Source organism: Paramisgurnus dabryanus, chromosome 13 (genome assembly GCF_030506205.2).
Source record: "Paramisgurnus dabryanus chromosome 13, PD_genome_1.1, whole genome shotgun sequence".
In the NCBI taxonomy this organism is placed as follows: Eukaryota; Metazoa; Chordata; class Actinopteri; order Cypriniformes; family Cobitidae; genus Paramisgurnus; species Paramisgurnus dabryanus.
The window spans coordinates 7,427,997-7,455,544 of NC_133349.1; the positions used below are offsets into that span (position 1 = coordinate 7,427,997).

At 36.7% G+C, this 27,548-nt stretch overlaps 1 protein-coding gene across 1 annotated transcript; it reads right to left on the reverse strand.

The window, feature by feature from the left end:
• Positions 1-57: 57 nt before the first annotated feature.
• On the reverse strand, positions 58-27,311 carry rundc3b (RUN domain containing 3b). Its single transcript, XM_065298665.2, has 11 exons — positions 27,059-27,311; positions 24,095-24,210; positions 15,965-16,098; positions 15,109-15,194; positions 13,502-13,591; positions 13,223-13,303; positions 12,973-13,144; positions 11,163-11,320; positions 7,390-7,536; positions 4,106-4,227; positions 58-3,606 (listed from the first exon to the last, which is right to left on the reverse strand). Exons 1-11 carry the CDS (start codon positions 27,151-27,153, stop codon positions 3,461-3,463), a joined length of 1,347 nt encoding a protein of 448 aa, XP_065154737.1. The 5' UTR covers positions 27,154-27,311; the 3' UTR covers positions 58-3,460.
• Between the last annotated feature and the right edge of the window lie 237 nt (positions 27,312-27,548).

The following is a 27,548-nucleotide window of genomic DNA, read 5'->3' on the forward strand; positions in this document are numbered from 1 at the left end:
AAAACCTGTATTTAGTTGTTTTAAAGAATGAGACAAAAACAGCATTCAGCCAAGATCTGAATTACATTTTCATTTATTGAAAAAACATGATGATTAAAATTAAATATCACAGAATAAATTAAAGCTAAATGATACTGAATATATGATATTCATCTCAGTGTGCCTTCATTGTGCTTACAGCATTTATTTCTGTCACACTATAACAACAGAAAGTTTGACTTTGACAAATGAAGCTTAATCACCACATCTGATTTAAGAAAGCCATAAGGACAACATATTAAAAAAAATGTCAGTAAAGGCATTGAATTGAAGCAGTATGATTTAAAAAAAGCCAACTTAATCCTTAAAAGGCTAAAACAATGTCAGCAAAACACGAAAACATATTAATGTACTCAACTGGATTCCTTCATTCCTACACACATTCATTGCACATTTTACATCAGGCAGTACTAAGAAATTAAAAAAACATTTTCATATAAAGCACTGAGAACTGGCCTCTGAACAGTGTAAAACATGCGTTTTACATGTTAAACACATTGGTGTGGTACAGAAATAAATCGCACACTGGCAGACAAGACATTCTTAAACATTAAGAACAAAGATGCAAGACAACATACAATACCAACAAGACTGTTTCAGTAATGAAACTAATAGGTATTCTGCATATGCACTTGAATCTGGAATGCAATTATGCAATATAATGAATAACCATACATATTTCTGAATGTTAAATTATTATATTGTTAATGGCCTACTTGCATGCCTCATAAACTAGTAGTTCATAAATTGTACTAATAATACTTCGTACTTGTCAACATTCTATTTTGATTAATAAAAATATTTTTATTTACTTATAAATCAAAGAAAAAATAAATTCCAGTCTAAAGTATTTTTGTTTTTATATTGTATGCACATTAGCCACTATCTGAATGACAGTGGGAAAATATGCACAACTAATACCCTGTGTTTGATGAATATGTAGTGATGAGCGCGAGTATGTAAATCAGAATCATAAATATGCATGAGCACTCCACGTAAGAGGGCAAGATTTCTGAATACCGAGTGAATCCTAAAACTCTTTTTTTAAAAAGTATGAACATTTACATACAACACAGCAGAGAACTGAGTGTCAATTAAGGCAAAACAAACTGGAAAAGGTGAAAAAGCAAATGTTTGTTAAACACATCCTTTAAGACTATTTAAAATCATTAGGGTTCAATCTATAGTAAAAAAATGCCTTTGATGTATAAAAAGAAAATTTAAAAATTTTAAAACACGTTTCATGATCAAATTATGGGACTAAATTAACATCAAATTATTTATTTCATGGATCTCGGGAATACTCGGTTCTGATTGGTCAATAACAGCATTCTGAGGTTTAACATTTTTGAAAAATGACTGCTAAACTATTTAATAGACCACTATCCTGTTGTGCTGATTCATGCTGTAGCTGTGCTATATTTATGTCTCCCATTGTCACCCCACCTCTTACTCTTCAACTCGAATCAATATTTTGTGTTTATTTATTTATTTATCGAGTAAACAGCCATGTATCAATCTGCATAATGTAATGTAGACCTGGTGGTCATTATCGCAACATAAACCTTTTCAGGATGATACAAGATTTTCTGCATAATGACCAGCTGATATTATCCTTTATATAAAGATTTGGCCTCCATGAATTAGACTAAGCTTTCAGTTTAAAACTTTTTTGGTGTAAATTTTACTCTCTTGCTTGCTTTAATCTTTTGGTTACACTTTATTTTGTCACTGTTACTTTGTAATTATATGTTTAAGTATTGAGCAATAACAATTAAATAACAGATACTTACACTGTAAAAAAAATTGTCGGTTCAACAAAAAAAAAAAGTTAGTTAGTTTTTTATTTATTTAACGCAAATTTTTATAGGACTTTTTGAGTCAACTAATATTTTGATAAGTTGATTTAACAAAAAATTTTAAGGCAATCAGGTAACTTACATTTTTAAGGTATAGAATTACTGTGGGTTTACACCAGATGCGAGTTCAACGATTTGCACAAGATGATTACATACAAAGTCAATGCAAAGACGCGATCAGATGCGTCCTCGCATGGGGCGATGCGAATGACGCGATGTGGGCAGCGCGTTTACCGCTAAAACATGCACTATTCGCCTCAAACGCATCTAAAATATTCAACTCAAGTGAAAAATTCGCATGACACGAAGTTAAATCCCACTAGTAATCTACAGCGAGTAACGCGATGTCCCGCATTTGGTGTGAACGTAGCATTAGGGTTACTTCTCGTGTGCGTTTGGTTGTGAGACGTAGTTTGCGGACCGGGACAAAGTTATCGGCGATTCTTCTTACGGTAAAGTCATGCAGTATGAAAACCCCTGTCGCCAATCCATCATGCAGTTTGCAACAGCAGCGACTGAACGCTACCCCAGATAATCACACAGGTGACCCGACTAGTTTGAAAATCATGCAGTCTGAACTCGGCATTAGGCGCCAAATTCGCGTCTACCGCGTCTTGTTTGTAGCTTAAACATTTTGAGTTTACTCCCTTCATTCACGCGTGAAAGACGCGTGTGAAATTCTAGTTATCGAGACATCCACGCGAATATTTGCATCATGGGAGGGGCTTCTGTAATTAAGTCACTACTAGAGCAAGCTCCTGATTGGTTAATGCGGCGCGTTTTTCCGACAAAGTTCAAATTTTTAAACTTGCGCGTTTACCGCGGCAATGCTCAATTCGCTCCGCGCTAAACGCCTCATTCGCGCCGCAAGACCTCCAGACGCACATCAACACATCTTTACATTGACTTAACATTGAAATCACTCGTGCTTGACGCCTCTACCGCGGCAGGTCTTAAAGCAGCATTAGGATTTTAGTTTAGGGTTAGTTGCATTAATGATTTACTGCTATTACTAGTAATAGTAAGTACATGTAATGTGTGACAAAAAAATTGTACAATAAAATGATACCATTTTTAGAAACCACATTGCTAAATTGACATCACTGAGAGCATCTGTTAAGGCAACCAATCTCAGAATAAATGATTGTTGGGATATTTTTACTAACAAATAAATCAATATTTGAATTTATAAATTAATAGCAAATTGACTTTAAATGTATCTATAGGACAAAATTTAAGTCAAAATCAAAATTTAGCTGGGGCTGAATCCAAACACTTATTTGGCATTGAAATCTGGGCTGGTTTACAAAAGCTGATGTCCTGAGTCATTCATTGTGATTCACTAAATAAACAGTACTGTGTGTGTGATGAAGTCGATAAACAATAATGAACTTCAATGACACAAATTAAATAAGACTAAAACTGATCAGGACAGACCTGATGCGACACCTTGTCCGGCAAGAAGATGGTGGTGTAGTTTGGTCATGGTTTCTCAAGCAGGACATTGTGTATGCATGAATGTGTCAGCCAGGTGTATGTATATATACAATGTCCATATGTTTTCAGGATGGAGTAAGTCCAGGACTGGTCATGTCTGTCGTGGGACTGGCCAGATACTCACTGGACTTTAGGCTAGCGAGAGATTTGTAACTAGCCATTGAGGTCAATGAGCCACACAAACCCCTAAGCGACGGAGTATCTTCTTTCCCTGTGAAAACACAACCACACACTCACACGTTAGTGGAGTATGAAAACATCAAGATCTCGCATGCAAAAATCTTTAAATGCCATCCGTGAACCTATTAAAAGAGAGATAAAGATACAACATCTAAACAACATAAAGCAGGGTTCCTGTAGCTAAGCAGTGTAAAACACTGTATTACAGTATGGTAATCCAAATAAAGATTTATCAAAAATTAAATATCCAAAAATGTGGTAATAAGTATCTGGAAATAGTGTGCGTCATGTTACAAAATAAATCTTGGAGGTTCAGAACAGATTACATTTTCTTGATACAAAATGTAATTAGATTTTAGGGTAAAATATGACCCAGATATGTTTACAGGTGATTCACGTGAGCAGATAAAGAAGGATGCTGCTGATGCCTTATCTCTAGGGTTATGAAGAGAATGACATCATCTGTAATGAAGTCAGTTATCAAAGAATGATGATGTCATCAGAGCTGACTCATAGCACGCATCACAAACCTTGCCACTGTGCGAGTCCTGTCTTGCTGTCCAGACTGTGCGTGTTGAGCTGTGCTGGATCCAGAGAGGTCTGAGATAGACTCATATCTGTAGAAAGCTGCTCTAAACTCGGGAAGCTCTTTCTGTGGACACACAAACAAGTTTTATAAAACCAAAAACATGTTGCATTCGACCTAAAATGAGGAATAAACTTTACATTTTAAGAACCTTAGGATTATTACTGTGATAAGCAATAACATGTGGAGAAATTAAAATATATTCTGATTCTGGACCACAAAACCAGTCATAAGTCACACGGGTATATTTGCAGCAGTAGCCAACAATACATTGTATGGGTCAAAATTATCAATATTTTTATGCCAAAGTAAAGATCATGTTCCATAAAGATATTTTGTTAACTTCCTACCGTAAATATTTAAAAAATTTATTTATCATTAGGAATATGTGTTGCCAAGTACTTAAACGGGCCAACTTTAAAGGCGAATTTCTCAATATTTAATTTTTTTGCACCCTCAGATTCCAAATTTTAAATATTTGTATCTCAGCCAAATATTGTCGCATCCTAACAAACCATACATCAATAAAAAGCTTATTTATTCAAATTTCAGCTCATAAATTAACTAAGGCTTTTAAAATTAACGCGTTAACGCAAATTCATTTTAACGCCACTAATTTAATTAACTTGCGATTAATGCAACACGCAATTTCTGTTTGACCCTTAGTCTAGCCCACAGCTGGATGAATTGAGGTGCAGCAAGTGACCCGTGCTGTCTGGATGAGTCAGAGGTTTTCATAAAAATAAGAACATTAAGCTCTCGTCTAGCGAATCCAATACTCTAAATGGTCATTAAACATCTAAAATTATCTTTATCTGTACGTTTCCTGAGAAGTGTACCTTCCCAAATCCATAATCTAAAGCAAAGATGGGTCTTCTTTCACTTGCTCATATTTTAGTTTCATTTTTAAAGCATGCAGAAATGATAGAAAATAGACTGCAGGACTTGCTTGATGTTAAAATAATTATTAAGAGAGATAAAGTTCGGGACCTGATTGATGTTAACAGAGTTATTAAGAGAGACAAGACTCAAAAGCGATATTCCTGACGCTGACGTCTGAAGCGCATGCACACAAACATGCGAGTGCACGACCTCGATATATTTAGACATCTACACAAAATTACAGTTTTAAAAATATCTGTTTTGACAAGAATTCACGCAAGTAGGACCTATTATCTGTTATATATGAAGTGAATGTTTGGTTAATTAACTGTTGAGGAAAAGTATCTGTTTTGTAACATTATATTAAACCCTTGCATTAGCATACAGTATCTTAAAGAAGTCTGTCTCAATGTCAAAATTAAACAATAAAAGAAAAACATATTTAACATTGATATTGTTTTTGCTTTGCGTAAACAGGTGTAGTTCTGTCATGTTTTGTCAGATTCCAACAAATCATGCATTGCTTTGAAGTTTTTTAATAGAGAATGTTAAAATATAAATAACTAATTTTTGAAAATTTGCTCATCCCAACTCAATTTGCCAGCACAGGTCACAAATGATGCAGCAGCAAACAGAAATGGAAAAAGAAGGTCTTCTAAAGGAAAAATCATATATAAAACTATGGCTGATGGTTCTGTTGAAAATGTAAACAGGCTGTTGTTAACATACATTTGCATATAGCATATATATTTGTCCAAATCCATGTTGATTAGAGCATTAAAAACTTGAAAAGTGTTACATTTAGGTAAATTTAGAACAGATAAAAATGTGAGATTTAGGGATGCACCGAATCCAGGATTCAGATTTGGATTCGGCCGAATACTGGGCTTTTTGACGGGGTTCGGCAGAATCTTACGATTTTTTTCCACCAAACCCTAGGCTTGCGCTACGCTGGTTGACACACATCGGGTGCTGATGTGGAGATAAGCATTTTTTTCGGTGAGCCTTAGGGGCGGTTCACATTTCGTGGACGCACCTGGAAAAAACTAGCGCATACACTGCATCGCTTTCATTATGCATAGGCTTATGGTAATTGTCAAATAGTTTTTCCCACTTGTCATCCTGGCATAATGTTGCCTATCCTTTTTTACAGTTAAAATCGAACAAAATGAAAAATACACGGCTGTGGACGTTGTTTAATTCATTCATGTGTTTTACTGTGTTAATGGAATAAGGATTCGAGTAGGATTCGGTATTCGGTTTCGGCTGAATCTTAAACAGTGGATTTGGTATTCGGCTGAACCCAAAAAATCTGGATTCGGTGCATCCCTAGTGAGATTAATTTGCGATTAATTACAAATTAAAGGAACAGTATGTAGGATTGTGGCCAAAACTGGTACTGCAATCACAAAACTTGTGGCTAGAACTGATACTGCAATTACACAACTGGTGGCCAATACACAAAATGACAACATAAACATCAGTTGAGGGCTGCAACTCCACTTTTTAAATGACAATATATATAAAATATTTATACAGACCACTGTTCTGAGTAATATAAGTATTTGAAATGAAAATGATTTCTTAATGTCTAGTGACATATCAGGGCCATTTTATGATTAATTGATATACATTTCCTACATACTGTTTCTTTCACAGCCCTAGAATAAACCCATATGACTGTTTTTGTGATCCAGGGTCACACTGTAAGTTCAGTGCTAGATCATTGCTATAGCAGCACAAAAGTTAATGGGTCGATTCCCGTGCAACACACGATAAACTGCATGCCTTATAATGTGCTGTCAGTCACTTTAGATAAAAGCATAAGCCAAATGCACATGTGACCCTCGACCACAAAACCAGGAATAAGTAGGTATATTTATAGCAATAGCCAAAAAACATTGTATGGGTCAGTATTATTATTGTTATTTTATGCCCAAAATCTTTAGAATATTAAGTAAAGATATTTTGTAAATGTTCTACCATAAATATATAAAATGTATTTATCATTAGTAATATGTGTTCCTAAAGACTTCATTTGGACAACTTTAAACTTGTAAACCAAGATTTTCTCAATATTTAGAATTTTTGCAACCTCAGATTCCAGATTTTCAAATATTTCGGCCAATCATTTGTCCAATCCTAACAAAACATACATCAATGGAAAGCTTGTTCAGCTTTTAGATGATTAATCAGCTCAAACTAACTGTTGGTTTTTGCTGACCGAACCCAACTTGATTGAAATCCAATAGTGGATAAGCTGTGGGGTAAAGCTGCACATATTTCGTTCTAGGTAAGTATGTTGAAAAGATACATATACAGACGTTGAAAACAGGAAGCACATACTCCTCCCATGGTCCTGTGCGTTTCCTGTACAGGATCGTATCCAAGGCAACAGCGTTTGTATCCAAGGCAGCAGGTGAGGGCCACTGATTTGTCAAGTGAGCGGTAAGCTCCTGTCTGGAGCGCAGGTCATGGTTCTTCATCACCGTTCTGGATGAACAAATATTTAAAAAGAGAGACTGAGATGCAGATATAAGAACATGGGGATGTTTTGTAGACAAGGCCATAAAAAAGCTTACATGTGTGCCTTACTGTGACAAGATCTGAAGACAAACAAATAGGGTGGGGAGTGTATTTTAATATGTTTCTCATAAGTCCAGATTTACTAAAAACAAAAAAAATAACACATAACAGTGCAGATGGAGGTCTGAAATGAATTTATGAAATTAACATGACTTGTCCTGTCAGAAGGTAAAGACTACAACTCCACTTTCACAGCGTTATCGAGCTACACCGTTGTTGTTCTATAGTGACCTCTAGTGGAGAAAATTACATATGGTGCCTTTATTTGTTTTTCTTACAAACAAATTGCCTTCACCTCAGCAATCAGGTTTTAAAACTGCCCACTCAGCTGGAAATCACTCATTGTAAATCACACACGCAGTCAGAGATCATACACGCCCCTTCATATTGATTCATGCATGGATGTTGCAATCGATACAGAGATACACAAACAGCTTGACGTGCATGAAGACCAGCTTCTAGCTCCTCAGATTACACCAGAATTTGCTCTGCTGTAATTTTTTGCTTTTTGCAAGAACATGCGTCATCACGGCTGGTGCTGGCGGAGCTAGCACATACTTTTGCATTTATTCATTTAGCAGACGCTTTTATACAAAGTGGCTTACAAATGAGGAACCGTGAGAGCATCCCAAAAAACAAGGATTTTTCCTTCCATCAGTTCCTCCTGCTGCAATTATCCATTAACTTATTTGCCTCCGTTGCCATAGCAACGCTCCTCTGGTTTAGGCGATGACGTCTCTTCAAGCAGACAGCTCTCTGGTGCTCAGATGAACCATGAACTTCAGTCTGACAGAATGAGAAGACAAAACCTGTCGACTTCATCAGACATCATCTGTATTGAGATTTTATAGCCACAGAAAATGCTTTTACTCAAACACATAAAATTATCTGTTTTCTGCATTTCACTTCCACATTAGCTGTTTGTTTTAAATTTTTGCAACTTGGCTATAAATATTTAGTTAGCTCTTATGACAAATGTGAACCTGTCTGTGAAATCCAAGCGAAAGTCTCAATATAATTTTTAAAATTATGAACATCAACGTTAAAGTCCCCATGAACCGGAAGTCGTGATTGACTTTACTTCCGTGTTGTGACCATAGACTGTAAAAAATATGGATGTAGTGTCCGTGACGTCACCCATAGGTTTGTGAAGAGCTTTTTTAAGCTTAAAAGAATATTTCATTTTCTTAAAAGAAAAATCCAGATCATTTACTCACCACCATGTCATCCAAAATGTTGATGTCTTTTTTTTGTTCAGTCAAGAAGAAATTATGTTTTTTGAGGAAAACATTGCAGGATTTTTCTCATTTTAATGGACTTTAATAGAGCCCAACATTTAATACTTAACTCAACACTTAACAGTTTTTTCAACGTTTCAAAGGAATATAAATGATCCCAAACGAGGCATAAGGGTCTTAGCTAGCGAAACGATTGTCATTTTTGACAAGAAAAATAAAAAAGATGCTCTTTTAAACCACAACTTTTCATCTAGATCCGGTCCAGCGTGACCTAACGTAAATGCGCAGTGACGTAGAGAGGTCACGTGTTACATATATAAAACGCACATTTGCGGACCATTTTAAACAATAAACTGACACAAAGACATTAATTTGTATCAGTTGACATACAACAACATAGGAACGGTCCTCTTTCAAAACACTTGTAAACACTGGGTGGAGTTTCGCTTTCGTCCTCTGTGACCTCTTGACGTCATGACGTATTGCGTGGGGTCACGCTGACGCATCACGACCGGATCTAGACGAGAAGTTGTGGTTTAAAGTGCATATTTAAAATGACAACCGTTTTGCTAGATAAGACCCTTATGCCTCGTTTGGGATCGTTTAGAGTCCTTTGAAACTCCGTTGAAAAAAACTGTTAAGTGTTGACTTTAAGTATTAAAAGTTGGGCTCTATTAAAGTCCATTAAAATGAGAAAAATCCTGAAATGTTTTCCTCAAAAAACATAATTTCTTCTCGACTGAACAAAGAAAGACATCAACATTTTGAATGACATGGTGGTGAGTAAATTATCTGGATTTTTCTTTTAAGAAAATGGACTATTCCTTTAAAGTAGGCGGTGCATGCCGACGCCATCTTGGCCACGTGTCACAGCGCATCACTCGCAAATAACCGAAAATGGGTAAAGAGACGGGACATGGGAGAAGCTGAGGTGGCTCGTTGTTGAAACCACGCCCACCTAGCTCAAAGGTAGTGACATGGAGTTCACCTGTCACTCAAGTGTCCACGCCCTTAATTATGCAGAACTTTAAGGCTTAATATAATTAAAAGGATGTGTTACAAAAAATTCACCCCCCTCACACTTGTCATGAAGGGCAAACTTAGCAAGGTATATAGACCAAAAACACTTTTTGTACCAGGCTGTAAACATTATTTTCTGCATTTTAACATGAAGGTCTATGGGAATTGACTCCCTTTTGGAGCCAGCGGCAGCCTCTAGTGGCCAGTCGATGAATTGCAATTTAAGTCACTTCCGCATAAGCTTCATCAGAGAGATCGGAATGGTTGACCATCGGTTGTGACATATTTCCGAGTGAAACAGAATATCATGTGAGAAATAGTGTGCGTGTCCACTGTGCTTTGTTTGGATATATAAAAGTAGGCGTTTCATTCAGAAATGGAACCGGCATCAGACTGACAGTTGAAGGGGGCGGAGTTAACGGATTACATCATCAGAAAAGGATCGCCACAAGAGGGAGGAAGTACATTTACAGATTTTGATGAAAGTTTATGATGCCACATAAATAAAAAACAATTTGACATACAGAGATAAACTGTTTATAATAAACACTGCAATATTACATCAAAAATAAGAATTGTCAGTTTTGATTTCATTGGGACTTTAATACTTGTGCGACTAAACCGCATGCGACATGCCGACCGGAAGTGATGACTTTCATTGTATTCCAATCATAAACTGTGTGTGAGGTAAAAATTATTAATCCTTTTTGTTTAACTTTATTAGTGACAATTGAATCCTTTAAAAAAAAACTTTTGATTACTAATAATAAAAACATTATTAATTTAATTTGTATGTCATTATTTTAATCTTGTCTTCATATGTTCTCTCCAAAAAATATTGTCAATCTTTGTCATTTATGCATAGCTGTTTATCGTTTCATTTATTTGCATTCATTTATTTATTCCACCATGGTAAACATATTAGAATGAAGCCTCTTGCGCTGGAATGAGCTTCTTCCATATACGATTAAACTGAAACTTCATTACGACTGCCACTAGAGGGAGAACTCCGACTGTTGTTTCCGTATGTCGTGTGCAGTGGAAAGGCGGCTTGAGCAAGACACTTAACCCCTAGTTGCTCCAGAGGCGTTTGACCTCTGACATATATGGCAATTGTAAGTCGCTTTGGATAAAAGCGTCAGCTAAATAAGTAAAGTAAATGAAGAAGTAGAACTAGAAACAAAAAATCCCATAATGCAATACAGCACATTTTCATGACCATAAAACAGAGTGTTTTGATATTTTCATCAGCATAATTGTTTTCCAGTGTCTTACAGTTGATCCTGAAGCTCCAGTATGATGATCTCCAATTGCTCTTTCTCAGATTTGTGTGTGAATTCCGTGTCTTCGAGCCGCTTCAGGAGAGATTTCTTCTGAGATTCAGACTCCGACAGCTGAGCTTCCCTTAGACGTACCAGCTCCTCCAGATAACCCTAAACACACACAACCGGAATCAAGGCTGGGGGTACAATTGTATCGTAACACTACACCATACGACATGATTGTATAAACCAATAGATTCTGATATGCAATTTATATGGTGATATAGTCACTACATCAAACTAAGAAACAAAAGATTTCTTTGCTCCTAAAATGGCTGAGCAATAACATTTTTCCATATCATGGCATGTCATCGTTCACACCTGGGCAGTGCCCGAAATAGTCCGCTATCCCTTAAAGAAAATATTCCATTTTCTTAAAAGAAAAATCCAGATAATTTACTCACCACCAGGTCATCCAAAATGTTGATGTCTTTCTTTGTTCAGTCTTTAATAGACACCAACAATTAACACTTAAATCAACACGTAACAGTTTTATTCAACGAAGTTTCAAAGGACTATAAACGATCCCAAACGAGGCATAAGGGTCTTATCTAGCAAAACGATTGTCATTTTTGACAATAAAAATAACAAATATACACTTTTAAAGCACAATTTCTCATCCAGATCCGGTCGTGATGCCTCAGCGTGACCCCACGCAATACGTCATGACGTCAAGAGGTCACAGAGGACGAACGCGAAACTCCGCCCCAGTGTTTACAAGCGTGTTGAAAGAGGACCGTTCCTACGTTGTTGTATGTCGAATGATACTAATTAATGTCTTTGTGTCAGTTTATTGTTTACAATGGTCCGCAAATGTGCGTTTTATATATGTAACACGTGACCTCCCTTCGTCACTACGCATTTACGTTAGGTCGCGCTGGACCGGACCTAGACGAGAAGTTGTGGTTTAAAAGTGTATATTTGTTATTTTTATTGTCAAAAATGAAAATCGTTTCGTTAGATAAGACCCTTATGCCTCGTTTGGGATCGTTTAGAGTCCTTTGAAACTCCGTTGAAAAAAACTGTTACGTGTTGATTTAAGTGTTAATTGTTGGTGTCTATTAAAGTCCATTAAAATGAGAAAAATCCTGCAATGTTTTCCTCAAAAAACATAATTTCTTCTCGACTGAACAAAGAAAGACATCAACATTTTGGATTACAAGGTGGTGAGTAAATTATCTGGATTTTTCTTTTAAGAAAATGGAATATTCCTTTAATACACTTGATAATGTCCACTATACACTGTGAAAAAAATGCAGCATGAAGTTAAAACAACTTGGTTTTGCACTGCAAAAAATTACTTTCTCAGTATTTTTGTCTTGTATTTATTTTTGTTAAAATAACTAAATATTCTTAAATTAAGATGCATTTTCTTGATGAGGAAAATGACATAAGAAATTAAGTATAGTTTTTAGACATAAAATAAGAAAATTAAGTGAATTTGTGCAAAAAACGAGCAAAAACAAATTAATGGGTTAAGAAAAAAAATCTTGACAAATTAAATTTTTTTGAAAATATGCTCATTTTCCAGCTCCCCTAGAATGAAACATTTGATTTTTACCGTTTTGGAATCCATTCAGCTGATCTCCGGGTCTGGCGGTACCACATAGCTTAGCACAATCCATTGAATCTGATTAGACCATTAGCTTCGCGCTCAAAAATGACCAAAGAGTTTAGATATTTTTCTTATTAAAAAACTTGACCCTTCCGAGTCACATCGTGTACTAAGACTGACAAAAAAATTACATTTGTAACCCTCTCACCTTTTGCTCGAGCACGACTCTGTATTTCTGCTCTAGTCTTTTACTCTTGCTGTACCAGCTGCTCTGATCGGCCAAGAGATTTGCTGCCAAATAGGTTTCAGGAGTTCCTGCTTCACTTCCACTGCTGCCCAGCGTCCTCATCTCCTCTTCATCGCTGCTGATGCTGTCAGATCTGACACATCCCACAGTCTGAATTAACAGATGCATTAACAGGCCTGAAGATGTGTGGAGATGTGTGTTTGACACTCACGTTTGTGTGAATTTAAGGTACGGTGTGTAGTCAATGACGACTGGACAGCTCTCATCAAGCCCCTCCCCTTTCAGGCAGAAGCTGAAAATCAATGCATGCACTTTTTATGAGAAGAATGCCACTGTGAGAGTATTATGGGATGCTATGAAATAAATGTGTGTACAGGACTGTAGGTGGCTTATGTCAGCAGGTGTTTATAAAGCGCTAACGACTGATCAACATCCCGCCCCCGCTGAATGTCACCGGCACCCTACGGATAGGAAATGAGTGAACATGTACCTGAAGTCAATGGCATTTAGACCAATCAGAGTATCCGCCAGAAGCCCCGCCTCTTCAGCCAGAACTACCGCCCCTTCATCATAGAACCTCCTGATAAACAAACACAGAACTAATCTTTAATACACATCCTGAAAACAGATCTGATGCAAGCCGGGATTACAAACATCTGTATTTCTGAGTTCTTACACCTTTCGAAAAATGAATTTGCATGATTTTTTCAATCATTTGTAAATACTAAATTGGGTTTTTTGAGACATAGTTAATGACACAACATTATTTATCAAACTAACTTCCAAACGGTTTGCCCTACCAAAACAAGATCTTTAAGGAGTTTAGTCGTAAAGGAAAACACCACATTTTTTCAATATTTTACTATGTTCTTGCCTCAACTTAGACTAATTAATACATCCCTATCTTTTTTCAATGCGTGCACTTAATCTTTGTACAACGCGCTGTGAATGTGTTAGCATTTAGCCTAGCCCCATTCATTCCTTAGGATCCAAACAGGGATGAATTTAGAAGCCACCAAACACTTCCATGTTTTCCCTATTTAAAGACTTTTACATGAGTAGTTACACGAGTAAGTATGGTGGCACAAAATAAAACGTGACAATTTTTAAGCGGATAAAAAATGAGAACTATATTGTATGGCAGAAGAGCACTTAGTTTGCAGCACTTCGACCTCGATGCGCAGTAACATCATCACTCCTGACTACTCCCCCTCTTGCTCAAACGTTCGTCAATATTACTGCGCCGGAGGTCGAAGTGCTGTAAACTTAGTGCTCTTCCGCCATACAATATAGATCTAATTTTATCCGCTTAAAAAAATCGCCACGTTTTATTTTGTGCCACCATACTTGCTCGTGTAAATACTCATGTAACAGTCTTTAAATAGGGGAAACATGGAAGTGTTTGGTGCACTTTCAATTTCTTAGTATTTTTGTCTTGTTTTCAGTAAAAAATATCTAAAAATTCTTAAATTAAGATGCTTTTTCTTGATGAGCAAAACGACCCAAGAAAATAAGTCTAGTTTTTAGACCAAAAATATCAAATTTAAGTGGTTTTGTGCATAAAACAAGCAAAAAAAAATCTGCCAATGGGGTAAGCTAATTTTTCTTGAATTTTTCTTGAATTTAGTGTTTAAGAAAAATTTTTTTGCTTATCCCACTGTCAGATTTTTTTTTATTGTTTTATGCACAAAATCCCTTAAATTTGATATTTTTGGTCTAAAAACTAGACTTATTTTCTTGGGTCGTTTTGCTTATCAAGAAAAAGCATCTTTATTTAAGAATTTTTAGATATTTTTACTGAAAACAAGACAAAAATACTAAGACATTTTTTTCTTGAAAATAATTTTTTGCAGTGTGGCTTCTAAATTCATCCCTGTTTGGATCCTAAGGAATGAATGGGGCTAAGCTAAATGCTAAGACATTCACAACGCGCTGTATAAAGATTAAGTGCACGCATTGAATAAAGATAGGTATGTATTAATTCGTCTAAGCTGGGGTAAGAACATCGCGAAATATTGAAAAAACTGTGGTGTTTTCCTTTAACCTTACAGCCTTGCTTGGATTTAGTATTTGCCGTATGTAACCAAGTGCAGATACCTGGTAATTTTGAAGTCTTTCAGAGCTGCAGAAATGTATTCAGACAAACGTTTCTCCATTAACGCTACCCTGATCCAGGCACGACCCTGAGAGAAAGAGATAGGGAGAGAGGCCTCTTACCAGTCAACCACAGAAGCAGTGAGAGGACATAAGCTGGTTTTAACATCCGTCTCAGACTGCACTAAACAGGAGCGTGAATGCGGTCCAAAACTTTATGCGATCGGATCATTCAAACCATGTTAGAGATGCACAATTGACCGCATCGCATTTATAGTGGATAATGCATCTTGATGCAAGCCAGACAACAGCAGAAAGCCGCCTCCTCCTTCCTTCACATGCCAAAATAATGTCAAGACTTAAAGACCCACTGAAGAGCCTTGAAATGTAACTTCAAATGAAACAGGAAATTGGGGCGGGATAAATTGAGTGGCCTCTCTTTCATTTAAAATAGTCAAAAATGTTTTTATCTTTCAACCTGAAATTTAGTGAGAAGCTGAAGTGCAGAATGATGTCATAAGAATCATTCATTTGTAGTGGAGGAAGTGTAAGTATTGAATCCTTATGTTTCCTAAAAAAAAATACTGTAAATGAAATCTAATCACTGGTTGTCACACATGATGCATGTTCATATCAGATGTACATGGCAATCTGTCATAGCAGCGATCAGATTACCTGAGATGGATGGTAAGTCCAGGTCTGTGTGGCTTGGCAGGATGTGTGTGTGTTTATTTATATTGATTGTGTTTTATTATTTATTAAGGTCTTTAATGAGATGCATGTAAGAGTTTTTGCTATCAATCATTGATTTAAAGTCAAATCTGATTCAATATGGGCATGTATGCATGTGTGTTCTGACCTTTGACTTGGAGCTGCGGACGTTCTCCATGTTTTCAATACTGTGGATGCAGCTGTGGGGTACTTTACTACACGCTACACGTATGTAATCCCAGAAACTGCGTGGACTCTCATAGCCAAACCAACTGACCTGACCTATACGGAGAAAACAAGTATACACACAACATATCACATGAGCAAGCAGATAATACTTTGCTTTCGGTAAATAATTCCATTCAAGTTAAAAGTTATCAATTTACAAATGTTGATTATACTTCACTTTTTTGAAATATATTCTCATTTTCCAGCTCCCCTAGAGATAAACAACTGATTTTTACCGTTTTGGAATCCATTCAGCTGATCTCCGGGTCTGGCAGTAACACTTTTAGCATAGCTTAGCATAATTCATTGAATCTGATTAGACCATTAGCATCACACAAAAAATCAAGGATTTTGCTGCTGTAACATGGCTGCAGGAGGTGCAATGATATTACGGAGCACCTGAAAATAGTCCCCTGCTATTGAAAGTAACCAAGGGGACAAATTTTGGACAGTGCGTAATATCACTACGCCTGCTGCAGCCATGTTACATCAGCAAAGTCCTTGATTATTACGCCAGAATGAGAGTATAGTTCCTAGCCATATCTGCCTAGAAAAATGCAACTTTTAATTTTCCGTCAGTCTTCGTACACAATGTAACTACAGAAGAGTCAAGTTTTAAATAGGACAAATATTGAAACTCTTTGGTTATTTTTTTTAGTGCGATGCTAATGGTCTAATCCGATTCAATGAATTATGCTAAGCTATGCTAAAAGTGGTACCGCCAGACCCGGAGATCAGCTGAATGGATTCCAAAATGGTAAAAATCTAATGTTTAACTCTAGGGGAGCTGGAAAATGAGCATATTTTCAAAAAACATGGTCCCTTTAACATTGTTAAGTATGTTAAGTGGGTGGCAGTTTTCATCAATAAAATGTTTCAGAAAATCTACGTATATAAAAAGGTAAATAGTGCTGATTTTGTTGTATTGGTGTTTACATTGTGTTAGCAATGCAAAGGTTGTGGGCTCACAACGAAGCACAAATGTATATACTTCAAATGCACTATAACTCACTTTGGATAAAGCATCTGTCAAATGCATAAAAATGAAAATGCATTTTTCCCTCTATCCATATAGTAAAAACTGTGTACACACATAACTTTCGATATTGCCATTTTAACAATATTTTATATGTATATTACTACTTGCAATAGACATTCTGAATTTACTTGGTAAACAAATTTAATAATTCTTCTGTGCACCCTTTATTAGAGAGAGAGAGAGAGAGAGAGGAGAGAGAGGAGAGAGAGAGAGAGAGAGAGAGAGAGAGAGAGAGAGAGAGAGAGAGAGAGAGAGAGAGAGAGAGAGAGAGAGAGAGAGAGAGAGAGAGAGAGAGAGAGAGAGAGAGAGAGAGAGAGAGAGAGAGAGAGAGAGAGACTTGACTTTTGATCCCCTTTATTACAAAAACGAGGTTCAATTAAATATTAAATAGAGTTAAGAGCATTGTGGTTAAAAAAACAACTATGCAAAATAACAAAATACAATAGCAACAACAACAAGATATCACAGTTAAATGTACATTTGCAAACAACCATTGATGTCAGTTTCACATATGCACTGATTGAATCCCCAGATATAATTAAAAGTCTCTATGTCTTTAACCAAGTTATAATAGGCATATTCCACTTTTAACCTTGATTTAATTAAACCTTTTAGAATTGCCATCACATCAGTTGACCCATCATTATTAATCTTACTTTTGCGTGAGACCCAAATTCCCATTTTTGCTTGGCCAAATAAAAAGTTAAGTAAAACATGGATCTGTTTTCTGTTCTTATTATATTTTGGCCCATAAATGAAAATTGTAGGTGAAAATGTCTCTCCTAAAACTGCACACCATTCTTCCAATTGAGAAAGCAATGGCCCAAGCCTCCCACATTGAAAAAATAAATGAAAAACAGTTTCAGTAGTTCCGCAAAACGGACAACCCTCCTGTACTTGGGGATCAATGTGTGCTCTATGTCTGTTTGTAGCTATTAACCCATGCACAATTCTCCACTGAAGGTCTCCAGACCTTTTTTCAATTGGAGGTTTGTACAGGGTCCTCCAGCTACCTTTGGGGGAAGAACCTGGTCCTAAGAACTCCTGCCATTTCGATTCCTTTATCCCTTCCAGGCTACGAATGTGTGAAACTTTCACACAAGTGATGTACAGTGCCTTTTTCCCTGCTTGGCTAAAAAGGTCCAGTTCAGGTATTTTAAAAGTCAGCAAGGCCCCCTCTTTTTCTTCAAATCCTTCTATGGCAGGGGATATCCTTAGTTCAGGGAAAACAGAACTCATATCCTCATGAGTAGCATCCAATGAGCATTTAAAATCCGCTGATAAACAATCCTGGATCTCCTTCACCAGCCTTTGCACCAGACGAATTGATCTGAACCCAAGCTTAGATGCCAAGATTTCAGCCGTCATCCACCCTTCCGATGTCAATAAATGTCCAATTTTTGTGATTTCTGCAGATACTAGAGCATTCTTCATTGAGGATGTTTTTAAAATCTCTAAGTCAAAAATAGAATTGTTCAGCAAAGGTTCTTCTTTAGACCAAAGTCCTTGCAACTCCATAGTGTCTCTTGTGATACTTAACGTCCTCCAGGCTTTCAGCACTGAATAGTAAAAAGAAGTCAGTCCAGACAAGTTAGCGTTTTGTATATCCATAAGAAAGAAATGTTTGTCTAGCCCCATCCCTCCTGCTCTCCTGAGGAGGCCACAAGCAACTCCAGACCAGCTTACATCTGTTCCATATAGAAGTCTTTTAGCTGTTTGGAGTCTGAAGGTCTTTATTCTACTTCTGATATCCACTAATCCATGTCCACCTTCTTGTCTAGGCAAAAACAACACAGGTGCTTTTACCCAGTGCTGTCCAGTCCAGAAAAAGTCTATTAAACGTTTCTGAATTCTTGATACCAAGTCTTCAGGCGGTTCCAGGATGCTCATTTTATGCCATAGGGATGAGGCTATAAGGTTGTTGCAGACCAAAGCTCTTCCCCTATACGATAACTGGGGTAGCAGCCAAAGCCAGTGAGACAATCGAGCACACACCTTCTCCACCAAGCCCTCCCAATTCTGTCTCATATAGTCCTCCGTCCCTAAAAACACCCCTAAATACTTAAAACCAGCTCTTCCCCATTGTAAGTTACCTGGAAGGTTTGGAATATTGTGGTCTAAACCACACCACAAAGCGGCACTTTTGGCCCAGTTTACTCTGGCAGAAGAAGCTTTACCATAATTCACTAAAATCTCTTTTACAAACTGAACATCCTTATCATTTCTTAAAACAACAGAAATATCATCGGCATATGCTGAAACTTTTATACAGTCATTAGAGCTTAACTCTTGCACCTTCAATCCCATTAATTTCTCTCTTAATTTGCATAGAAGAGGTTCAATAGCTAAACTATAAAGCTGACCAGAGAGTGGGCACCCTTGTCGTATTCCCCTCTGCACCTTAACAGGGACACTAAGGCCACCTGCTATCTTTACCATACATGTGGCCTCATTGTACAACAACTTTACCATATTTATAAAATTCTCCCCAAAACCAAAAGCCTCCAATACTTTAAAAAGATACTCATGATCTACGCGATCAAAGGCTTTTTCTTGGTCGAGTGATAAAATTCCCACATTAATATTGTTACCCAAAGCATAATCAATCACATCACGCATTAAATGCAAATTGTCAGAGATACATCTGTCTTTTATACAATAGGACTGATCCTTATGTATAAGTTTATACAGTATTTTGTTTAGTCTATTAGCGAGACACTTTGATAAAAGTTTATATTCGGAACACAGAATAGCCACAGGTCTCCAGCTCTTTAACAATGTAAGATCACCTTTTTTCGGTAGTAAAGTCAAGATTGCCCGTTGGCAACTTTTAGGTAAAAAACCTGTACGGATACATTCCTGCAGCACTTCAAAGAGATCCGTTCCAATTATTGACCAAAAATGTTTATAAAACTCGCCAGGAAGACCATCAATACCTGGGGTACGACCTGAAGAAAGTCCCGCTACCGCAGTACTTAGTTCCCCAAATGTAAATCCAGCTTCTAAACCTTGTTTATCATCGTCAGTTAAACTGGGAAGATCTTGTAAGAGTTCATTTTGGATTTGAATATCTATGTCCTCAGCTGAATATAAATGGGAGTAAAAGTCCACAGCTAATCTTCGCATTTCCATAGGATCAGATGTGCATTGTCCATTGTTGTTTTTCAGACTAAACATTTGATTCACTTGTTCATTCTTGCGTTCCAAGTTGAAAAAAAAAGAAGTGGGACCGTCCATATCTTTTAGTGATAAAAATCTATTTCTCACCAGAGTTCTTTTGACTTTTTCGTTTAAAACCGAGCTCAATTTCAGTCTTTTTTCAGTCCACTCATGTGTATTCACAGAAGGATCTCCCATCATGTTCTTTTCAATCTCAATGATTTCTCTTTCAAGACATGCTAAAGTCCGTTTCAAACACACATTTGAGTAAGATGTATACTGCATACAGAATTCTCTTATGTGAACTTTCCCAACTTCCCACCAAAGGGTAATGTTATCATATCTTTCTTTCTCAATTTTCCAAGTTTCCCACAAATGTTTAAAAGAATCACAGAAATCCTTGTCTTGCAATAGTTTAACATTAAAGTGCCAGTACGCACTTCTTTTTTTCTTAACAGTCATATTACAATCGACAGTGATTAGTTTGTGATCAGTAAAAGGTGTAGGGACAATAGCTGTATGTACAACTCTACTTTTCATATTTTTTGATAAATACAATCTGTCAAGGCGTGCTGCTGAAATAATTCCATCATGAACCTTTACCCAAGTGTATTGTTTTACCAAGGGATTGTTTTCTCTCCATATGTCAGTAAAATTAAAAGTTTTTATAACATTTGCTAGTACAGTGGGTGACTGAAAATGGGGTTCTTCTCCGTTTCTATCCAGTACGGAGTTAAGTGTACAGTTCCAGTCCCCACCTAGAAATATTAACTCACTTTCTTGTTGTTGTCTTAAAAATACATTCAGCTTATTAAAAATGTGTATTCTGTCAGCCCCTATATTAGGTGCATATATGTTCACAAACACAAATAAAACCCCATTTAAATCGACCTTAACTGCTAAACATCTTCCTGGTTCAATTTCTTTTTTATAAAGAACTTTAGCTTTTGTGGCTGGGGAAAATAGAATTGCAGTTCCTGCACTTAAATTAGTCCCGTGTGAGTAAACACATTCATTCCTCCACCACATTTTCAAGTCAACTTCATTATTTACGTCACTGTGAGTTTCTTGTAGGAAAATCACATCAAGGTTTTTCAACCTGATAAATTCTAGAATCGTGTCAGCCTTTCTCCTATCCCTCATCCCATTAACATTTAGAGATCCCACATGTAAGGTTTCCATAAGGGGAAAAGAGAGGAGAAAAAGAACAATCAAGAAGAAAAGTGTATTGCCCATTATTATTAATTAAATTTTCCTTTCTTCGCTTTCCCTTTTCCAGTTTTACATATTTTCCGTATATCAGTTAAATGCTTCTTCAGTCTAAAACGTTTCTGCTGTGATAATTCGTCATAGCTGCAACTTTTTCTTGCCCATGTAACAGAGGAGATAAATTTATCCAAATCTGGGAAAAATTCTCTCACTTCTGTAGTTTTACCTTTGGTCTCATCTAAAAAAGCATTAATTTGAGCCACACTATACAAATCTTCTGTCACCACTTTAGACATCTCTGACCCTTCAGACCACTGCCCATCATCTCTCATGCTATCCTCAGTACATTGAGACAGTCCATCTAAATCATCTACTGAGTATTGCTCTCCTGTTTGTACATCAGTTTGAGTTACAGTCTCATTTTCATTACCATCATCAACTATATCATTTGTATGCATAGCAACACTACATCCAGCCTGGTCTCTACTGTCAGTCTCATCATCCACACCAGCATCGCTTTCACTCACCTCGTTGTGCCCGTAGACTTCCTCTAAAGACCTTTTGCTTTGCTTCTTTGTTGCTTGTTTTTTTTGTGTTACTGTATTCTCCACAGCATCAATAGTGTCGTTATGATGAGATGGTCCGCTTTCAGTTATGTTGGCAGGCAATTGTTGTTCATCATTCACTTTCTTATTGGGGCACGAAAAGCGTTTATGGCCTATATGTCCGCATTCAAAGCACCTCAAATTATCGGTACTTGCGTACACCATATACGAATCATCTCCGTGATTTACACGAAACGAAATCTCCAATGTGCGTTCTGATGAAGTCAGGAACATTAGTACTTGTCGCCTGAACGACATAACGTGTTTAAGATCCGTACTTTTACATCCTAAAGGGATGTTTCTGACAGGGCTTGCGATCTTGCCATATCGAGTTAATTCTTTAACGATAGTATCATTTGATACAAAAGGCGGTACGTTTGAAATAGTGACTTTAGTCGACGGAGCCGATAGAGGAGTCACGGGCACAAACGTTTCCTTAATCCACAAACCATTTTCAGTTACTTGGCTTACTAACTGCTCTGATGTTAAAAACACGACAACAGCTTTATTCATTCGTGATGCTGAGAGAATATTGTCATATCCGACAATTTCCCCCACCACCACGAGTACATCTTCGACACTGACGCCAAGTTCAGGCACACACCTGCACCCATTACGCAGAGACATGACTGAGGCCATATCGGCACGCGGCTCGCGACACACAGCCGCGAGCCTAACCGTGCTTAATAACCAATTACTGTTAAAACTATTGATTCTAATCCAGAGAGGGAAAAATTAGAAAATACTTCCAGAAAACAACCTTGAAATCCTACGCTCAATCTAACCAGCACGCTCCGCTCGCCCCACTACACACACACATGCGCAGAGAGAGAGAGAGAGAGAGAGAGAGAGAGAGAGAGAGAGAGAGAGAGAGAGAGAGAGAGAGAGAGAGAGAGAGAGATTGTATTAGGCTGCCAGTCTGATCTCTTCTTTCCCAAAATGAGATGCTTACTGCTGTTTTTATATCTCATTAACTCTGCTGGGTGTGTGTGTATTGTTCAGCAGCATACATCATAGCTTCATTAAAATGGGCTGTGTGTGTGTGTGTGTGTGTGTGTGTGTGTGTGTGTGTAACAACAGGCTTTTGGGATAATTCACTTTCACAGACACAGTATGTGTGTCGGGATATTTATATCTTTGTGGTACATATGAGAATTTCCTGCGGGATGATTTAACTTTCATCATCTTTTTCTGTTTTTATATTGACCTTAATTTGCATCAGAAATAATTTAATTATATCATTTAAAATATAGATTATGGGTCCATTTAGAAATACTTTTTATTAGCAATAAATTATATTAATTAGGTACTGTGCGGTACTGAAGAAAAATGCGATATCATTGAGCATACTAATCTGTATCTGCTATGATATTTCTTTGTCTAAAAACTATTTAATTTCGGTTTTGTACTATATAACCAACATGCTTTATATTTCAGAGAAAGGAAAGCATCACAACAAGTTCAACAATGTTAACAAACAATTCTTTCTTTCTTTCTTTCATTCTTTTAAACGCCATACCAGCTTCTAAGGCTATATTCATGGTGAAAATAAAGTGTAATTAAATAAAGTAAGAAAAGATGTTTAAAATTAATTTCCTCTAAAAATCTTAGAACCATGGATTAACAAACAATTTGAACAATATAAACAAAAATTTATAAAATAAATACACCACTATCATGTGCAGTTGCACACGCATGCATATCCCAACTTACATCCACATACCAGGTACTATATTATCTGCATCAACCTAAAACTTTGACCATATATTACTTTTTGAAGTATTAAAATTAAATCGCATTAATTGCAAACTACTGTATCGTGAAATGCACAGTTGAGATATTTCAATAATTTTGGGATATTGCACAACCCTAATATTGTTATACATGTATTATAATTATAGTATGTGATTATAGCATTCGCCCGATTGTGCCTGTGTGGATCAAGTTGTCTTGCATTTTTTCGTACACAAGAATATTTTTGCGCATTATGATTTTCGCGCACAAACTTAGAGAACGACACCCGATGTTTACGTCTCACCTTTAAGTCTATGGCTCAGAATGTGTTCCAGAATGGAGACAAAGTTGATGAACTCAGCAGATGTGTCATCTATCGTTTCAAAACATGAACGATCAATAAGAGTCTTCACCGAGAACCTGTGAACTCAAACACACAACTGTTAACATGTTGTTAACCACTTATCTGCGCAAACCAATCTAAACCCAAGCCTAAATGTACTTCTAGAGAGGTTTGAAAATGTGTTTTGTAAAGACATTTATTACGGTATCGGCAGATGTATTTATGGCATAAATAACTGTCCTGTTATTATAACATGCTTGTGCGCTTTTATTAGTCTCTCCAACAGTCTGCATTTCAGAGATAATTTCACTTGGAAAACACATTGAGAAAAACAAGGATTAAAGTTACCTTCTTCAGCAAACACAATACCAATTAAATTTCAATTAAATCTCCTTCTTGACTCCTTTGACACAAAATCGGATTAAAAATGCAAAATACAAATTTTTATGTATGAGATCATGATGGATGACTTACATTCTTATGAATTAAACATGTAACATGATGAGGTCATGTGACACACTGTTCAAAATGTTTAGTGATGCATAAAACACACTAACTCACTTAACTTAAAGGGGACATATCATGAAAATCTTTGTTTAAAATGTTTAAGTGCTATAATTGGGTCCCCAGTGCTTCTATCAACCTAGAAAATGTAAAAAGATCAACCCAGTAACTTAGTTTTGGTAAACCATTCTCTGTAAGCATGTGAAAAAATAGGTCATTGAAATTTGGCTCCCCCTGTGATGTCAGAAGGGGATAATACCACCTCTTAATCTGCACTATCCAGCAACGGCACTGCCATTTAGTGCAGAGATCAGCTCATTTGCATTTTAAAGGACACACCCAAAAAGGGCACATTTTTGCTCAGGTTGCTCACAAAGTGGCAATTTTAACATGTTTTAATAAATTATCTATATGGTGTTTTGATCTAAAACTTCACTTACGTACTCTGGAGAGAGACACCAAAGATTTATTTACATCTTAAAAAAAGTCTTGTGAAATGTCCACTTTAACAACCCCTCGTATACATAAGATGCAATGTGCAGCAGTAAGCACTCAAACATAACCAGACAGAAATATCATAACCCAGAGACACATTAAATCAGTTTGGTAAAGGTCACAATATTAACTTGGAAACATGTAACACTATTAAGTTTTTATTTATAGAATATAAATCAAATGGAAAATACTATGACAACAGGGCTGATGTATATCCTGTGAACGTAGCATATACAACTATAACACTTATATAAATAAACTTTTGAAATATTATATAGAAATTATAAAAATGTCATTGCTAGCTATAATCTCTATACATTATGCATGTGCAATATAACATAAAGTTGTGTGAACATAAAGAAGCAGGCATAAGAGTCCGCCCAACACCACCTCCATCAAAAGTGAAATAATATTAGCCGAATGCTTTCAGGCCGGCATGTATTATATGCCTCAGGCCATTCAGAAATACTGCTTTGTCGGTAGAATATAAGTCTGATAAAAAGAAATGTGCCTTTTTGACCCAACGTTGGGTTGAAAATTATCCAGCGATTTTTTCTTTTTTAGATTGTACTGAAAAGTCTATTGGGGAACCAAACACACACAGACCCACAAACGTGAATATCATCAGTCTCTCTGAACGTCATCATGTTATCAGCAAAAAAAAAAAAAAAAACACCTGGGATGATGCATTTCTGAATGAACTCTGGCTCGGATATCACAGGATAAAAGATAGCAAATGGATTTCTGCTTATCTTTCCCTCTGTTCTCTCAGACACAAACAGTAAAATGACTTTGATTATCTGAGGTGTGGGCTTCAAAGCTTTTTGATTGGCTGATACCTGTTGTGCCCCCTTAATAGGCATGACATTTGTGTTGCTTTTCCTGCTTCAAAACAATCCCTGTGTGACGCTGCCTGATCAGACTTACCAACAGATAAATAACATTCAGCTATATACAATGTTAAAAAACTGAGATATGCATTATGCATACATTAAACCCACAGTGAAGAGGAAGTACCTGCCAACATCACTTCCTTCAACAGGTTGGGAAATGCATCGCTTTTGCAGAAATACAATAAATAATAGAGATAACTTTTGGAATCTCAGTGTACTATTTATTGCATAATCAACATAATACTATAAACTTTTAATAAAGCACTATGGGAAACAGTATGCAACAGTAAAGAATTTAGCATGATACTGTATATTGTTGTCATATGACCTCATTGCTTTGCATGTCTAATTCAGTGAGTTAACAAAACCTTTCCTAAACCAGCCTGCTACACAAGCTAAAACCAGGCTGGGATATATCATGTAGGTATATCATGGTACCACCAACCCTTAAGAGAATTAACCACAGTTTTATTACAGTAACCATATCTCAATTTTAGTATTTGTAATAAAACCACAGTAACCACAGATCATTTACCATTGTCTCACTGTAACCCTATTTTAACCATGACACTTGTAATAAAACTACAAATCGATAATAACAAATATGAGAAAAACATGGTTAACGTTAAACGTAAAACCATGGTTTTGCTAATAGTAATCAGTACACACACAAAAAAAAACATTGTAACTACACTTTTACAAAAAAAAAAAACATATACATTTTCGTAAGGGATGTACCATAGTACCTTTAGACGTGTACTATTTTTAAGTATTTTGGAGTACCATATAAATTTCATGACAAGGGTGGTTCGTGCCATGGTACTGCCACAGTACTTTTCTGTCAATTATGACGTGATGTTCTCAGGCGACAGATCTCAGATCAGCGTTACAGTCAGTGTGCACGTACATATTCATCACCATCTCTACAGGTCTATAAGCAATTTGCAAAACACCCGAATTTGTTTGCAATGACATCAGCATGCACGTTCAGTGTTGCAGTACATCAGACAATTAAAGTATAAGCAGACTTTACCTGCACACGGTGATCAGATTTCTCCTCTCCACGGCTCTGATTCGCGCTGCTGCTTTTTTTCGACCTCCATTAAACCCGAGATTTAAAGATGCCATGATCGTGTTTTTCTGTCACGCGACTCTTTATTTCCACGCGTGTAATTCTCTGATGCTTTAGTTCAGTCTCCAACTGAACTGATTGACTCTCGCTAAAGCCATAGAAATGTAAGTGCGTGGAGCGGCCAGCAGCAGGTAAGCTGCTATCAGTGGGCGGGGTTTTGGTGGCCCGGAAGTTCCTATATTTTTTCAGGAACGATAAACTATACGTTTATTTAAATTAATGTACTTATATTTTTCAATTCGGTTCTTCTTAATATTTTACCGAGTCCTTCTAAGTGTACATTATCATGCAGGCCATCACTGAATCAGTTGTTATTGCCATATGGTACCTGTTAAGAGCCTCATCATTACTGGATAATGTTTTTAAACGGTTTCGGGGGGGGGGGATTCTA

Bases quoted from the DNA above. Each gene is read 5' to 3' on its own strand.
- rundc3b (XM_065298665.2), bottom strand. From the start codon at position 27,153: ATGGCATCTTTAAATCTCGGGTTTAATGGAGGTCGAAAAAAAGCAGCA. The intron at 15,195-15,964 runs GTCAGAACACAC...TCTTTCTCTCAG, and splicing joins TCCGCAGCTCCAAGTCAAAG to GGTCGTGCCTGGATCAGGGT. The intron at 4,228-7,389 runs GTATGTGCTTCC...GTGTGTCCACAG, and splicing joins CGCACAGGACCATGGGAGGA to AAAGAGCTTCCCGAGTTTAG.